This window comes from Naegleria fowleri (assembly GCF_008403515.1).
Source record: "Naegleria fowleri strain ATCC 30894 chromosome Unknown tig50, whole genome shotgun sequence".
NCBI lineage: Eukaryota > Heterolobosea > Eutetramitea > Acrasida > Naegleriidae > Naegleria > Naegleria fowleri.
Window position 1 is genome coordinate 19,142 of NW_025407982.1, and position 15,456 is coordinate 34,597.

The window sequence follows — 15,456 nt, forward strand, 5'->3', positions numbered from 1 at the left end:
GAAAAAAGATTGAAAAGGATCAAAAGATTTCCATCCATGAAATTAAGAACACGAAGGCCATGTCAAATATTGCTTCGTATTGGATGACCATGGAATTGTTGGATGATAAGCACTTGAATGACATGTAAGTGTGATGGTGATGCATTTGTGTTGAACACTAATATTGAATATTTATTTGATCATATTTGAAATGAATTTGAATCATCATGCAATTCTCTTGGAATTGTCACCACATTCATCTACTCAAATAGTTTAACTTTTTCAAAGAGAACTCAAGAACTCACTCTATTCAAACAAACAGTGTCACTACTGGCAAGAAAAGTCACCGAAGAAAATACTTACTCATTCTTCAAAATTGCACAAGAATTGAAAATTGACACGCTCACTGAATTGTGTAATCTCTACACACAATACTCGAAGTTTAAAGAAGAAAGTTCTCAAACAAAAACCACCAGAAGAAGATCCCTTGCAATGGTCATGTTGAAAAAAACACCAAGTGAAGTCTCACTCACCAACTCTCCCTTTCAATTTACAAAACGATCGTATTATGACACTTCAGAAATGGAATTTGCACTTGCTCAAATTTCAAGTGGAAAATCCATGCAAATTCGTGTGTGGATTTGTGGAGGAAGAAAACCTGGTAAAACATCCTTGGTGTGTCGATACATGTTCGGAAAATTTGATGTCACCTATGACACGAGCATTAGTGAGAGTTATCGAAAATTGGAAGGAAATTTTGTGATTGATCTAATGGATTCGAGTGGACAAACTCCTTCCTCTGAAGTGAATAATATTGAACTCGTTAGAAGTTGTGATATTTTCGTGGTGTGCTACAGTGTGAAAGACAAGAATAGTTTTTCAATGGTTGAGTATGTTTCTTTTGGTATTGTTTGTTTGCGTAACATTTATCAAATTCCATTATTCTTAACATTAATTGATTGGATTCTTCTGACTCATCTCCTTGCATGTGATTGTTTCATGTGATTTTCACACAGAGATTACATTCAAAATTTCAAAATACTCAAGGACAATACAGATCCTATCATTATCATTGCAGCTCTACAATGTGACTCACCAAGGAGTATGTGGCAAACAACCACAGATGCAGGTTTACAGCTCGCCCAACAACACTCAGCTCTATTCTTTGAAGTTTCCAGTTATTTGGGTGTCCATGTGAGAGATGTTTTCGTGAGTGGCATTTTGGAACACTGCAGACAATGTTCTTTGAGGTAACTTTGAAAAAACCTTAACAGGAGCTCACTCGTCGTGTGTTTCAATGAAAAATAATGACAGAAATATCTTTATTATCCTTTGTTTGGCGAAAGAGAGCAGAAATTGAGAAGTATCAGTGGAAATGGCATTTGAAAGGTTTTGAAAACATTTGAAAATTGATTCACTTAGATTTTATCTGGAATAATTACAATGATGCATTATTATTTCTTTTGACTCTTATACTTACGCGTCATCATCTGGTGCTCCTATCAAAAGGACTTGTTGACCTGTTGCAATTCTGTTGTAGCGGGAGTTGTTGTTGCAAAGAAATGTATTTGTTGTTGAACAAATAAATGTGGGACGCCATGTTTTCGGAATGTGAAATCAAGAAGCATGTGCAATTTCATTTTGTTTGTCGTTCCATTATTGCCATTTACACAATCACGTTATTCATAATGAACAAGTATTTCATCCAGAATCCAGGTAATCACATATATTCGTATTTTTATTATCTCGGATGATTCCAAACCTATGATCATCATATTCCAACACTTACCCATTATGATGATTCAACCCTCTCACACACAAATTATTGAAATTCATTCCGTTCCATGATGATGCCAAAGATGATGGAAAATTCAAACACCCACTCACAACACTATTACTAGTCGAGAAAAAACATGCCGAGGATGATGATGAAATCCTTCCGAAAGAAGAATTCTTCTTGAAAATACTACTAGCTGCCCGAGAGGAGGTTTTCTTGAACAAGCCTGATTTGAAAAGAGAAGAAGCGCCACTTTTGCAAGCTGAATTGAACATTTTTTTTGTTGTTGTAAATTTTGCAAGAGTTTATCGATAAAGGAAATCTTGTTTTGCATGAAATTTTGTTTAGTTGGGACACATTCTAGAGTTTTCAACCACGCAATGGTATACATGTGAACAAATGATTTTCTTGCTTTTTATTCATTCAGTACTGACCAATGTGTTCAATTATAAAACAGGAGTGGTTTGCCACATGTAACTTTCAAAATTACATTCATTCTTTCCTCTGTCAAGTATTAGATAAAGCAAAAAGAAATAAAACAATTCGTTCGTTCATTCATGTCAAATTAGAATATTATTCATCAAATAATTCGAATGATTCGAAAGGTCATAAGAAAATGACAAAATCTTTGACCTACCGAATGATCCAAAAATATCCATTCATTCCCCAATCAATACTCCAACTATTAGCAACAATCCAATAAGGAATTCCATGCATACTTTCTCCCCATCCAACAACTAGTATTCAGAGAATCCGTGCAAGAAAGTCAGTTCATTAATTTTTTCAAATTTCACATGTTTTCATGAAGGTTCACATCATGTTGCAAACAATTTGAATCACACATATGATTCACGAACATGGTGCATTCGTATCGATCAATGAAGGACTCTTGATTCTCCACTTACCTTTCACGACATGACCTCCCACATAACCTCCAGTCGTGTATTGATAAATTCCTCCTTTGAAATGTAAAAAATCTTCAAAAACATTAAATGCAGCAACAATGGGACCATTTTGTAAAATACTTTGTTGCATTCCTTGAATATCAGTCAAATCAAACTGTTGTGAATTTTTCACTTTGTATCTTAATTTGTAATTACTTCCGTCCAAACATCGATTGGGACATGGTAAATTACTTCCGATTTTAGCTAAAAATGGAATGCAATGATTAGTGACAATTCCATAATTTTGAACGTATTTAAGTGTGTTTCCAATATCTCCTCCATAACAATCTCCTTCATCACAACTCAATAAGAATTGAGGACTCAACACAACATTCACTCTAGTTTGAGAGGCAATACAGAATCGATCGGCGACCATTTCCGAAACTCCGAAAGCCCAACAAGCTCCGCATTCTCCTTGATCTCGAATATGATGCAATTGAGTGCAATTGGAATACAAGGTATTTGTTACTGAGCTATAGTTCGCAGGAAGAGAGATTTTCATTGAATTTGATCTCGTTGGTGTATGAATGGACAATTTAGGCAATGTCAATTCCAAATCATGATGATTCCTATTATTTAATGGTTCTTTTGATAATAATGGTTGTGATTTTCTATTCCATCCCAACAACAAGTTCACAATTTCCTCTCTCGATCTTCCATTTCCAAATTTCTTATTGTAACCAGCCACCCATGTCTTGGCTTTTTGATTAATTTCCCGAATGAAGGCATCAAGAGATTGTTGATGAATAAAGGATGATGATGATGTTGATTCCGACTTGTTAGTTCTGTAGGAAGAGGATGAAGAGGACGATTGCGAGTGGTTCGGAATGTTCGGAACATCTGCATGGACGAGGACTAGTGAGTAAGAGAGGATGAGGATGAGGAGGATGATGAGGTGAGGACGTGTGGGTGGTAGTTGTTGCAACATGTTTTCGAAAAGTGTGAAAGTGTGGCGAGAGAGCTAGAAAGTGAATTTTTTCAAGTGTATTAATAGTTCAAGAGTGTCACATTCGAAAGAAATGAATTTCCAAATTAATCATGACCACTTGAAAAAAAATTCTTCATGGACGTTTATTCTTGAAGAAAAGTGCTGAAGATGAGAGAAAACCTCATGACATCAAAATGAACAAAACGTTAATAGAGAAAACAGAGAGGTTACTGACACTTGAGGAAAGGAGGTATCTCGATTGAAAAATTATTAATTGTATACAATGGAATATTCAAAGATGTTTTAGGCAAAAAAACAACACTGATCTGACAGGATCTTCGTATTCCTGCTTCTTCACAAGATATCCTTAAAAAGGATAATAACCATTTCGGAGGTTCAATTTTATTTCCATTTATATCCATGGTTGCACAAAACGCAAAACGTACATTTGGCCATTTTCCATATCCAACCCAATTGTAATGTAATACATTTTCACACTACCTTCACCATGTATTACAGATAAAAAACAAAAATCATGTTTTCCAGAAAGAGCTCAACCTTCCGCCTTTTTCTTTCTCCTTCTCGCTTTAACTCTTCTTGTGGTATTGTTGTGCTGCTACTCCACACACGATGTAAATGCTCAACGACGAAGATGTCGTCGCTACACGTGTCGTAACAGATGTCGCTATGGCTACTTGACCAATCAATATGGATGCCAATCTGGTTGTCGATGCAGAAGAACACCTTGTAGAAGATTTTACTGCTCACGTCCGTGCAGATATGGTTATCGCAGAGATCGAAATGGATGTCAATTGGGATGTTCTTGCAATCCAAGACCATTCTAATAATCGTGTTCTTGATCAAGAAATGAAAAGAACAAGGAATTCTTTGGACTCGAAAGAATATAAGGAGTCGATTTATTCTCATTCTGGATGAAAAACCTTATAAAAGTAGAATTGTATACAATAAAAACAAGTTCTTGATTGTTGTGTGAAGAAATTGTCTGGCAAGCAATTGCTGGAGAAGGTGGATCCATTCCTTAATGAATTATTAAGTACATCCATTGGTAAAGACTTTGATTCACTTGAATAATATACAATCGCAATACCAATAGGGATGATGCTCGATGGCCTCTTTATTCACACAACAACTTTTGAAAGAAAACAAAACAACGACTCTCAAAGTATTTCAAACACCTTTCGAAAGAGCATCCACAAACCAAAGGCGAAATCAAACACGGCACAGAAAGGAATATAAAACTCAGGAACTCCCTTGTGCTGGTGATGCATCCAATCCCACAAACCATGCGACATGATTCCCAACGAGAGAATCCACCAGGACCTTACTTCCAATGCCCACAAGGCAATTTCAAAATACAGAATCATTCCAAGAATTTGTGGCCATACTCTCGAGTGTCCATGAGAGTTCAATGCAAAACCAACGTATACGCGGCTGCCATGGAAGGTAAAAACAAAGACATGAATTGAAAGACAATTCGTTCTGGAAAGAGGAATGAAAAAACGACTCCAAACAAAGTTCCAGAGAACCCCAAGAGAGAATCAAAGAGAAGGTGCAAAGCATGTGGAGGAGGAGTGTTTGGAGAACAGGAGAAGACTGTTTGTTGCATTTTCTTGAATATATATATAAAAATTTAAATGTTATTATTAATAGGACGGTCGAAAAGAGAAAAAAACTCATGCACGAGAAGAGTTTCTCCTCGAGCTCGAGGTCCGAGGGTTTGAGGCAACCAATTGGAAGGTGAGTGCGTCCGAGAGGACATTGTTAGATTGGGAAATGAATAATGAAATTCAAGATCGGTCGGTTGCAGTTTTAATCATTCCATTCCTAATTAAGAAGAACGAACAAAATGAATTAATTATGAAACATACTACGTTTGGTCATCTCACGAACAATATCGGATCTAGCTGTTGATAACTTTAAGTTAATAATTAACTTTATTTTCTCAATTCATGGATGGTTGATTGCTAATGAGATCAACATTATTATCAATCCATAGTATGGTCGTGAACAGTCTTGAATTCAATCAGAGGGTTTTCAACGTCCGCCGATTATTAATTGTTCGCTGGCATTGATGACCATTTACAGAGAGTTGCTCAACATGAAAAAATTTTTTTTGTCATCCTTAAATGTACATTTTCAGGTTGATGAATTTCTGGTGTCCTTACTGCATGTAACACCGGATGCCATAAAGGTAAAAGAAACATCCACTCATGAGAAGCTTTGGTTTTTTTATTTGGTCAAAGACAAACAGTGAGACATCGTTGTGAAGACACATCTGAAAAAAATGTTGCAACCTTCTCGAAAAGCAGCTAATGGTCTCCTTGTTCTTTCTCTCACATGCCTTGTTGTAATGGTGATATTGGTGGTTTGTGGGATTCCTTACTCAGCCGTCCTGGGTGACAGGACTTGCTTTGGAGTCTCTTCATCTGATATTTCAGTGTGTGGAGGAAAGGGTCTGTGTGGAAGCAATGACAGTTGCACTTGCTTTGATTTTTCACCCAACAATACACTTTATTCACACCCAAACACTGCAGGATATTCGAACTCTCTTTCTTCGACAGGTATTCCTCGTTCAATGCTTGTTTCTACAGATGAGACGCTCATGATCGTCATACGAAAAGATGGCCTTTTAATCAAAGATGAATTTGAAGAAGATTATTTGATAAGTTCGAATGACGCAAATGGTCAAGTTTTTGACGAACTTATTCTCAATACAGATGGATCGCTTGAACTGAAAGGACCAGGGTTTAATCTCGCCATTTTTGATCCATGTATAGGAGGAACACCTCCCTATCGGTTGATTCTAGGAGATACACATTTTACCATCTATGATTCGTTGATGAACATATGTCAAACAAGTTTGGATGATGAACTCCCCATAAGTGTGAATGTGAAATATGGTGGTCCTCAATGTTCAGAACCCATCTGCTATGGAATTAATGGAGGAAACTCAAGTGCTTGCGAAGGACATGGTAGTTGCTCAGAACCAAACTCTTGCTCGTGTTTCACTGGATACTATGGAGAGAAGTGTCAATATTTTAGATGCAATGGAATTCCTTCTGACTCCCCATTGGCCTGTTCATCGAATGGCAATTGCACAGCTCTAAATCAGTGTGACTGTTTTGAGGGATTCTTTGGCTCCCAATGCCAAAACTTTCAATGTTTTAATGTTTCCAACATCAATGAGACTGTATGTTCTGGACATGGCACCTGTGTAAAAACAAATCAATGCAATTGCACTCCATCCAATCAGTATTTTGGAGAACAGTGTGAAATAACATCGTGTTTTTCAATCATGTCCAATTCCACCAACCCAAAACCATGTTCTGGCCATGGCAAGTGTTTTGCATTTAACAATTGTTCCTGTGACTCTTCTGACTATTTTGGTTCACAATGTGATCAGTTCAATTGCTTTAACATTCATAAGGACAGTAGCTCGGTATGTAGTGAAAAAGGAACCTGTACAGGTCCCAATCGTTGCACTTGTTTGAATGGCTATTATGGAGATCGATGTCAATTCTTTGATTGCTATGGAACACTCTTTTCGAATGAATCTGCATGTAGTGGCCAGGGAACCTGTTCAGGTCCAAATCATTGCACTTGTTTGAATGGCTATTATGGAGATCGATGTCAATTCTTTGATTGCTATGGAACACTCTTTTCGAATGAATCTACATGTAGTGGAAAAGGAACTTGTACAGACCCCAATCATTGCATTTGTGTGAATGGTTTTTATGGAGATCGATGTCAATTCTTTGATTGTTTTGGAACACTCTTTTCGAATGAATCTGCATGTAGTGGCTTACGGAGCCTGTCCATCGCCAAACAGTTGTAGTTGTCTACCAAATTATTGGGGAGAAAAATGTCAAGAATTCCAATGTTTTGGTATTCATCTGAACTCTTCTTCTGTTTGTAATGGAAAGGGACGTTGTATTGATTATAATATTTGCAGTTGTATCACTGGCTTTGAAGGAGTCGACTGCTCTGTGAATTCGAACTCGATATCCTTATTTGCTGAAAAAACAGAATACTTTATTTCGAGTAGAAACAAAACAATTGTATGGAATGGTCATGTCATCATTGACAACACGACAGAAGTCCTGAATGAAACTATTGTTCTCATGATTCAGTGTATGAATTGTACTGGCACACACGAAATTACAACTCTAGTCAGTACTCTCTCGAACAAAGATACAAAGATATTCAATCTCTCCTTGTTTAACATTTCAACTGCTGGGAGGTATAGATTTGTCATGAATGCAACTCTCTTCAACAACTATTCATCTTATAGATATTGGAAGACAAGAATTGTCGAATTTTATGTCACCTTTTTAGGAGATCCAACACTAGTCCTGTATGGTTTACCTCATGCATTGGTCGCAAATGTCGAACAATCTTTTCAGGTCATACTTTCAGGTGTGAAATTTCCTCAAAGATGTGAAGAAATTCCCAACCATTTCCTTGGAACGAACAAGGTAATGAATAATGCCTCACAGTTGGTTTCATTCTCATTAGAACTTTTAGACTTTTCGAATAATGAAACTCAATGTTCGACCTCTGGAAAGACATTTGCTTCTGGAACTCTTCTTGAAGAAGGATCTTACACAACTTCGATGCTTTCTCCGGTCATTGTATTGCAATGTACCTTGGTGTCTAAAGGAGCATCCATGTCACCACTCTCTCTGAAGGTTGTGCTCACCAACGATATGGATACGGCAGATACTCTACAGTTCAGTTATGACATACCATTGCTAAGTTTTAACGTTCCATCGTTAAGAAACAATGTGACGATCACTCCCATGAACGGAACTGCCCTTGACACTCTTTTTTTCTGTTTCTCTGACGGATTTGGATGAATTGAAAAACATTCCTTCCCCACTAAGTCCCTTAGAATTTGCTTTCGGATTTGTTTGGAAGGATTCACAGACTTCAAAGAATGCCAGATTGACACCTTTTTCACTTCAGTATGAAAATGTCACATTCGCTCTACCATTTACTTTCTATCAAGGATCAAACCTTAAAGAACTATTAGATATTGTAGTATTTATGCGAGATGCTTTCTCCAATGAATACCCTCAAATTATTGGTCAAGTGGAGATTTACCCAAACACCAACGTCAACAATTTGGCTGAGAAAGTGAAAAATAATAAGATTTTGGCATTGGCTGCCACATATGATCGTTCAATTCTCTCCTCTCAAACATCCAGCAATGCTTCTCTTGAAATCACCCTTTACGCTCTTCAACAGTTAAACCTCTCCGCTCTTAATAAGGATAATTCAGAATCCTTACAATCACTAACACTTCTTTCAGAACAAACCTTAATAGAGCATCGCATTGCTTCTGCAATCACTGATAAGCTTGATCAATTCCTAAGTGAAATGAAACAAGTCTATACGAATGAAAAGATGAATTTGGGTTTTGTTCAAAACAAGGCAGATAAGGATTTACAATCTACTCTCGAACTCGTGTCCAATTTAATGAAGAATGGATTTTTCAAGGATGAAATTGTAGAACTTTGTCAACAAATTTCAACCATTGCACAAATTGGAGAGAACCCAACATTGCTCCGTTCTGATTCTTCAAACATACCAAAGTTTTTATTCTCTGAACTTGTGAACATTTCAGTGATGAGCTTCATACCGGATGTTTCTCTTCAAAATTATTCAAAGAATACATTCCTGCAAGATGTAGAGTTCAATATTCCAAATATTCTCTCAAAATATCATGGTTTCTCCCAGGAAATTGGCATCAAGTTGGTCTCCTTTGAAGAGGGAGTGAAAACTCTCCAACACGACCAAAATCAACTCATTTCACCAGTGAAAGATTTCTCCTTCTCAAGGAATATGAAAGATCTTGATTTACGGGATTTGTCAGAGCCAGTAGTGTTATCCTTTACCATTCAAAATCAAGCATTGGATCTCAATATTTCACAACTGTCATGTCGATATTGGAATGAAACGACCGAATCATGGAAAACGAATGGATGCGTGCTGCTGAAGGTGGTGAATGAACCTCGTCAAGTATTTTGCTCGTGCAATCACACGACCATGTTCTCTGTGTTCTTGCATCATGACAATTCCTCGATTATGGAAGAACCTATTCGACAAGAATTCTTGGCGACATTATTTATTGGACAAATAACAGTGGGAGCTGTGTATTTCCTTGTTTCATTAGTAATACTGATTGCACTATTCATCTTTCGATCGGAACAACCTGTCAAGAGTCGATTATTCACTCCCTATGTTGGAATGATCAGCTTGATGATTCAAAGTATTTTAATTTCTATGACTCAGAAAGGAGTTCTATTGTCAACCGTGCAAGAGAACATTTCAACTCAATCAAGTGTTGCAAAGTGGGAGGGCCCATTACAAAGCGCCAATATTCTTGGTAATGTAGTCATGATTATTTCAAATACTTTTAGCATTACTGCCATTGTGTTTTATTTGCTTCAAGTGAGACTCGATTCCAATTATTGAAATACTTCTATTACAAAATGAGTAGGAGCAATCATGAAAGCTTGCGAAAGACAAAGGAGGTACCAAAACTAATAAGTATTTCAATGACACCAAAGATGATCAAGTTCATGATATCCAAAAAGTTTTCTTCACTCTTGTTAGTGATTTGTTTGGGTTTGAATTTGGCTTTTTGGACTTTATTTGTGATTTTGGTAAGAACAGAAACAATGTTACCCATAACATACACCTTTATTGTGTCAATTTCATACACAGCATTTATATTATGTTGTGGACTATTTATTACGGGCGTCTGCGTGAGTGATTTCCTATATTCATTTATTTTCTCGTCACGAAAGCAACAAACAGATCAAGAAGGTACACAAGTGATGTCCATTGCGACCCAACACACGGATGAAAAGCCTAAAGATAAGAATGGTGAGGTAGTGAAAAAGGTGACACAATGGCTTCAAGTGAAACCTCTTCGAGATTGGTTTGCAACATTGGATGCTCCTCTCTATTTCCGAGTGGAAATGATTTTATTTGTGTTGTGTTACGTCTTTTTAATTTGCAACCAACTGACAGGTCTTTATACCTTAATGAACAAGGAAAGTTCCTCACAACAAGTCATGGTCTTAGATGTGATATCATTCGTATTTGAAATTTTATATGTCGCAATGTATATCATGGTCTTTGGTGGCTTTGCATTGCTTGTTTTCCTTGTTAACAAATTGAAAGCTCTTTCCAAACAAATGAAGATAGGTCAAGAGCCACAACAAAATCAAACGGAATTTCAAGCCCTCTTGGACAGCAAGGAAGGAAGAGAACTTCTTGAGGAATTTTGCAAAAAAGAATTCTCACTGGAGAACATGTTGTTGTACAAGGAACTAATGCATTTTAAAGCTCAACAATCACTCGCTGCCATTCATTCTTTCATGAGAAACATTTATACGAATTACATTAATGCAGGAGCCCCAATTGAGGTGAATATTCCATCCGAATGCAGAAAAGAGTTTATGAGGGTTTTCCAAGAGCTGAATGCCACTTCACGAGAATTGAATGACATCAAGAATTCGAAACAGTCTCCATCTCAAGAAATCTCCTCATTTGAACAATGCATGAACCATCTCACTGAAGAAATTCTAATGAATTTAGGAGATACCTTCTCGAGATTGGTCGCGACGCCGCAATACACGCAATTTCTGTCTGTGATGAAAAACAAGAAAGACATGATGAAACAAGTAAATCTTTTGTAATTGATCACAAATTTGAACCTTTTCTCTTTTGTGTTCCAACTATCACATCTTCAAGAGACCTAGAAACAAAAATGCGCAACAACACTAACCAGCAGTTTCCAAGTTCCACAATTAAAAGAAATAAACGTATACGTATAGGAATAAATTAAGGCGAGAATAGGTTTAATCTTAGTGTCAACAGTTCAAATCATCTATTGTACATGAAATTTACAACTTTTGAGATTTCCAATTCACATTTTCAATGATGGTAGCAGTTGCAGCACCGTGACCAATACACATGGTTTGCAATCCATAACGTTTACCAGATCTTTCCAATTCATTGACGAGCTTAGTCATCAAAATAGCACCAGTTGCTCCCTAATTGAGTGAATTATGTGTCAGAATGCATGTTATGAACATGGTACGAGGATATATTTCATGAAATTGGACGTTGAGTGTAAAAAAACACATTTCCAAAAAAAACAAAGACTTACCAATGGATGTCCATGAGCAATAGCACCGCCGTTTGGATTCAACTTGGAATCTGGAACGTTGAAAGTCTTCTTCCATGACAAGACAACACTAGCAAATGCTTCGTTCACTTCAAAAACGTCAATATCAGAAATTGACAATCCAGACTTCTCCAAAACCTTTCTGGTGGCTGGAATGACACCATCCAACATCATCACTGGGTCACAACCAACAACAACTCGGCTAACAATACGAGCTCGTGGCTTGAGGCCCAATTGTTTGGCCTTCTCTCCAGAGCACAACAAAACTGCGGCAGCACCATCGGAAATTTGACTTGCGTTAGCAGCAGAAATAACACCATCACGCTTAAAGACTGGCTTCAATTGTGACATCTTTTCAACATCGACTGGATAACGAATACCTTCGTCAGCCTTCAACCAGAATTCCTTATCACCCTTGTTTACCTTAATTGGTAAAATTTGTGAGTTAAAAACTCCCTTCTTGGTAGCTTCGAATGCCTTTCGGTGAGATTCAACAGAAAATTCATCAATTTCCTTCTTTGAAATCTTGTAGTGTTCTGCAATCAACTCAGCACTCACACCTTGATGAAGCAATTTATGAGGGAATGGAGCAAACTTTGGTTCCTTTGGATTAGTTGTGACTTGGAACAATTCAGGATCGCAATCACTTCCCATGGGAACGACAGACATCATTTCAACACCACAAGCAACGACCATATCCATGTCTCCCGAAGCAATTGCTTGAGCAGCAAAATGCACAGCTTGTTGTGAGCTACCGCACATACGATTGAGTTGAACACCTGGAACATTGACAGGATAACCAGCTTTTAAGAGAGCCAAACGAGGAATATTGGCACCTTGTTCCTTGACTGGAGTGACTACTCCGCATACAACATCTAAAAGTTTCATCAAAAGGTCAAATACCAATTGGTCAATAACATCATTGAATGGCATTTTCGTGACAATGTATTTAAATCATCATCATTGTCATTTTGAAAAGTGATATTAAATGTTGAACATTGAAAATATACGCTCTTCTTTTTCTTTTCCACTGAACACAAACATACCTTCAACTTCAGCCTTATTCACATTACATCTTGAAGTAACATTATCCAAAACCATTGACAACAAAGTAACAGGATGAATTCCATTCAAAGATCCTGAGCTTCTTCCTAATCCAATAGGAGTTCTTACACAATCTACAATATAAACATCACGTCCACATGTGGAGGAAGAACCAGCAGTTTCGTTCATGTTCAACATTTTCCGATAATGATTTTAAAAAATAGATGAGGATAATGATGGGGAAGATGATGATGAGGCTCTCAAAGATCTTCTTGGCCAAAGGAAGGGAATTTTTTTAATTCTTTTTTCGTTCGCGTTATTGAGAAATCAACGGTCCGATCGATCGGGTGGGAGAATTTGAAATTTTCCTTCGCGTTGTAAACCTGCGATCTTTCGAGTTGAACTGGTGGAAGGTATCGAAATGAAGGAATGAAAGTTCGAAAGCAATTGATCGATCCAATTCATCGATACTGGCAATCCTGGTTGATTAAATAACCTCAATGAGGTAATTTAATTAATCAGGATCGACAGATTGGATCGGATTGCTCCAGCGATTATTTTTGAACTTTCTATCAGTCAATCCCAAAATCCGATCTAATTAAATTTCTTCAATGAAGTCTTGGATAGTGTGACTGGAAGAAATGGAAAGCAAGGTTGTTGTTGTTGTGTTTGAATGTTCATTGAGATTGCTATTTGTGTATGTATTACAAGGTTGACCTTAGTGTGACATTTTTGTGAAGACATCATCATTGTCAACAATTAGTATGGTTAGTCATTGAGGATGTTGAATCTGAAGTGTCCGTGCTCTCCTCATTTTCTCGCTCAATCATAAATCTTGAAAAAGTGTCATCCAAAATCATTCCTTTCACAACAACTTCCAACTTGTCAAATAAATCCAATTGACCATAACCACTGGCAATTTTCTTATATTCTGTTTCGAGAATTTTCTGAGAAACATTGAGTGGTTGAGGTGAATTTGGTAGCAAATGTCGTCGAATGATTTCCTTTTGAAGAACTGCTCGTTCCTTAGATTTCGAAATGGTCTTGTATTGTTCAACCATTTCAAGGAAGAGGAAATTTTCAGAACTTCTTTCCTTAATTGTGAATTCTTTGAACTTGTTCCTTAATTCCTTATCTGCCATGACTTTATCAAACTTGGCGACTTTTTGAATTTCCATTAATTTTTCTTGTTGCATGGTCAACATGTTCTTCAACTCGGTTTGTTCTGACAAGTTTTTCATGACAATAATGAAGGCATCACCAATCACACCCTCTCGAACAGTCATTTTCGTTTTGTTGACACTCACGTTCACAGGATATTTGCTTCCGAGATCGGAGAAGAGAGTCGTTTCAAAAACTTCACCACCACGAGATAAAATGTCCAATTTTTCTAACAATTCTTGAAGTGTGGAATAGTTCGTAATGTACTCGTTGATTAAGTGATTTTCAAAAGGTGTGGATTTCATGGAATGTTGCAATTGAGGTTTTTTTCTTTAAAATTTTGTTCTCGAAAGATGAATTGATGTTAATAATTAATCCCTGTGTAGATGAAAATGGATGATGAACCATTTCATGTAAATTTGAATCCATAAAAATTTTTAGAAGAATTGAATGTAAAAGAACATGATAGAATCATTAAAAAGATGATTACGTACCGATGAGCATTCTACAGTCACCACAAAATCTGTAATGCTATTCAAAATGCATCGACTCTTTTCCTCTTCAATGGCAGTTCTTTCCAATATATTTTGCATCATCAAATTGTCATTGGCAAGTTTTGATTGTGACACTTCCAACGCCACCAACATTCCATTAATATCCGCAGAGAGATCTCCCAATTCATCTGAGCTCATATTCACAAGTCTTCGAGAAAGATCATTCTCATTCGTAACGCTTCTCACAAAACGTCCAATTTTTAACACTCTTCGCAACACCACAAATTCCACAAAAATCATCACTGCAATAGCCATAAGAATGACCAACGCCAAAATAGCAATGGCAGTATAGAGGAATGAAAGCCATCCCAATGAATACACTTCTCGTGAAATATCTGTTCGAATGACCACTGCTTGTTGTCCACTCCAATCATTCACAAGTTTAAATGAAGAAAATCGTGTCGATCCACTTTCAGTAGAAGTGTAACATTGTCTCTTTTAGAGTCATCATAAATCGCACCAGGAAACATGGTAAATGGTGTTTCAATGGTCCATGAATCTGATGTTGAAATGGTGGAAGCATGTTGAGTGGATAAATAATTCTTCAATTCATTCACCGAATCAAAGCCCATATATTTCCTTAATACTTCCAAATCGGTGGAATCTCTCAAATCAAAGAATGTATTACATTGTTGATTTCTTCGAGCAAGGTCTAACATTATCGTTGCTGTAATGTATCTCGCAAAAATCATCAAGCCATTCGTTACTGAATTGTCTGTGGGTTGAATGGGTTGAGCAGTCACCATAATAATATTCGTATGATTGGTGTTTTCTGGCAATAGATCAGAACTGATTGGAGAAATTCCACTTTTTTTTCATCAATTGATCGACCGTAAGTGATGGAATTA

The 15,456-nt window shown here is 36.9% G+C and overlaps 8 protein-coding genes across 8 annotated transcripts in view; 3 read left to right on the forward strand and 5 right to left on the reverse strand.

Moving 5' to 3' along the window:
* The window catches only part of FDP41_006067 (uncharacterized protein), a gene marked incomplete at both ends in the record, with an annotated part of 2,487 nt that extends 1,254 nt beyond the window's left edge, over positions 1-1,233 (forward strand). The window contains 3 exons of the mRNA XM_044709661.1: positions 9-124; positions 252-869; positions 996-1,233. Of these exons, the coding sequence (XP_044559613.1) occupies positions 9-124; positions 252-869; positions 996-1,233 (972 nt within the window). The remainder of the gene's footprint in view (positions 1-8; positions 125-251; positions 870-995) is intronic.
* A 171-nt stretch (positions 1,234-1,404) lies between these two features.
* FDP41_006068 (uncharacterized protein) lies at positions 1,405-2,031 on the reverse strand (the record flags this gene model as incomplete). Its single annotated transcript, XM_044709662.1, has 3 exons — positions 1,405-1,408; positions 1,460-1,510; positions 1,769-2,031. The coding sequence occupies 3 exons, from the start codon at positions 2,029-2,031 to the stop codon at positions 1,405-1,407; spliced, it is 318 nt and encodes a 105-aa protein (XP_044559614.1).
* A 171-nt stretch (positions 2,032-2,202) lies between these two features.
* FDP41_006069 (uncharacterized protein) lies at positions 2,203-3,628 on the reverse strand (the record flags this gene model as incomplete). Its single annotated transcript, XM_044709663.1, has 3 exons — positions 2,203-2,260; positions 2,394-2,493; positions 2,662-3,628. 3 exons carry the CDS (start codon positions 3,626-3,628, stop codon positions 2,203-2,205), a joined length of 1,125 nt encoding a protein of 374 aa, XP_044559615.1.
* A 2,305-nt stretch (positions 3,629-5,933) lies between these two features.
* FDP41_006070 (uncharacterized protein) lies at positions 5,934-10,126 on the forward strand (the record flags this gene model as incomplete). Its single annotated transcript, XM_044709665.1, has 3 exons — positions 5,934-7,377; positions 7,448-8,404; positions 8,541-10,126. The coding sequence occupies 3 exons, from the start codon at positions 5,934-5,936 to the stop codon at positions 10,124-10,126; spliced, it is 3,987 nt and encodes a 1,328-aa protein (XP_044559616.1).
* A 17-nt stretch (positions 10,127-10,143) lies between these two features.
* On the forward strand, positions 10,144-11,358 carry FDP41_006071 (uncharacterized protein; the record flags this gene model as incomplete). The annotated part of the gene is made up of 1 exon (XM_044709666.1): positions 10,144-11,358. One exon carries the CDS (start codon positions 10,144-10,146, stop codon positions 11,356-11,358), a length of 1,215 nt encoding a protein of 404 aa, XP_044559617.1.
* Positions 11,359-11,565: 207 nt separating this feature from the next.
* On the reverse strand, positions 11,566-13,091 carry FDP41_006072 (uncharacterized protein; the record flags this gene model as incomplete). Its single annotated transcript, XM_044709667.1, has 3 exons — positions 11,566-11,715; positions 11,832-12,724; positions 12,896-13,091. 3 exons carry the CDS (start codon positions 13,089-13,091, stop codon positions 11,566-11,568), a joined length of 1,239 nt encoding a protein of 412 aa, XP_044559618.1.
* A 554-nt stretch (positions 13,092-13,645) lies between these two features.
* Positions 13,646-14,179, reverse strand: FDP41_006073 (uncharacterized protein; the record flags this gene model as incomplete). The annotated part of the gene is made up of 1 exon (XM_044709668.1): positions 13,646-14,179. The coding sequence occupies one exon, from the start codon at positions 14,177-14,179 to the stop codon at positions 13,646-13,648; it is 534 nt and encodes a 177-aa protein (XP_044559619.1).
* A 160-nt stretch (positions 14,180-14,339) lies between these two features.
* FDP41_006074 (uncharacterized protein) overlaps positions 14,340-15,456 on the reverse strand; it is a gene marked incomplete at both ends in the record, with an annotated part of 2,114 nt that continues 997 nt past the window's right edge. Inside the window, 2 exons of the mRNA XM_044709669.1 lie at positions 14,340-14,432; positions 14,549-15,043. Of these exons, the coding sequence (XP_044559620.1) occupies positions 14,340-14,432; positions 14,549-15,043 (588 nt within the window). The remainder of the gene's footprint in view (positions 14,433-14,548; positions 15,044-15,456) is intronic.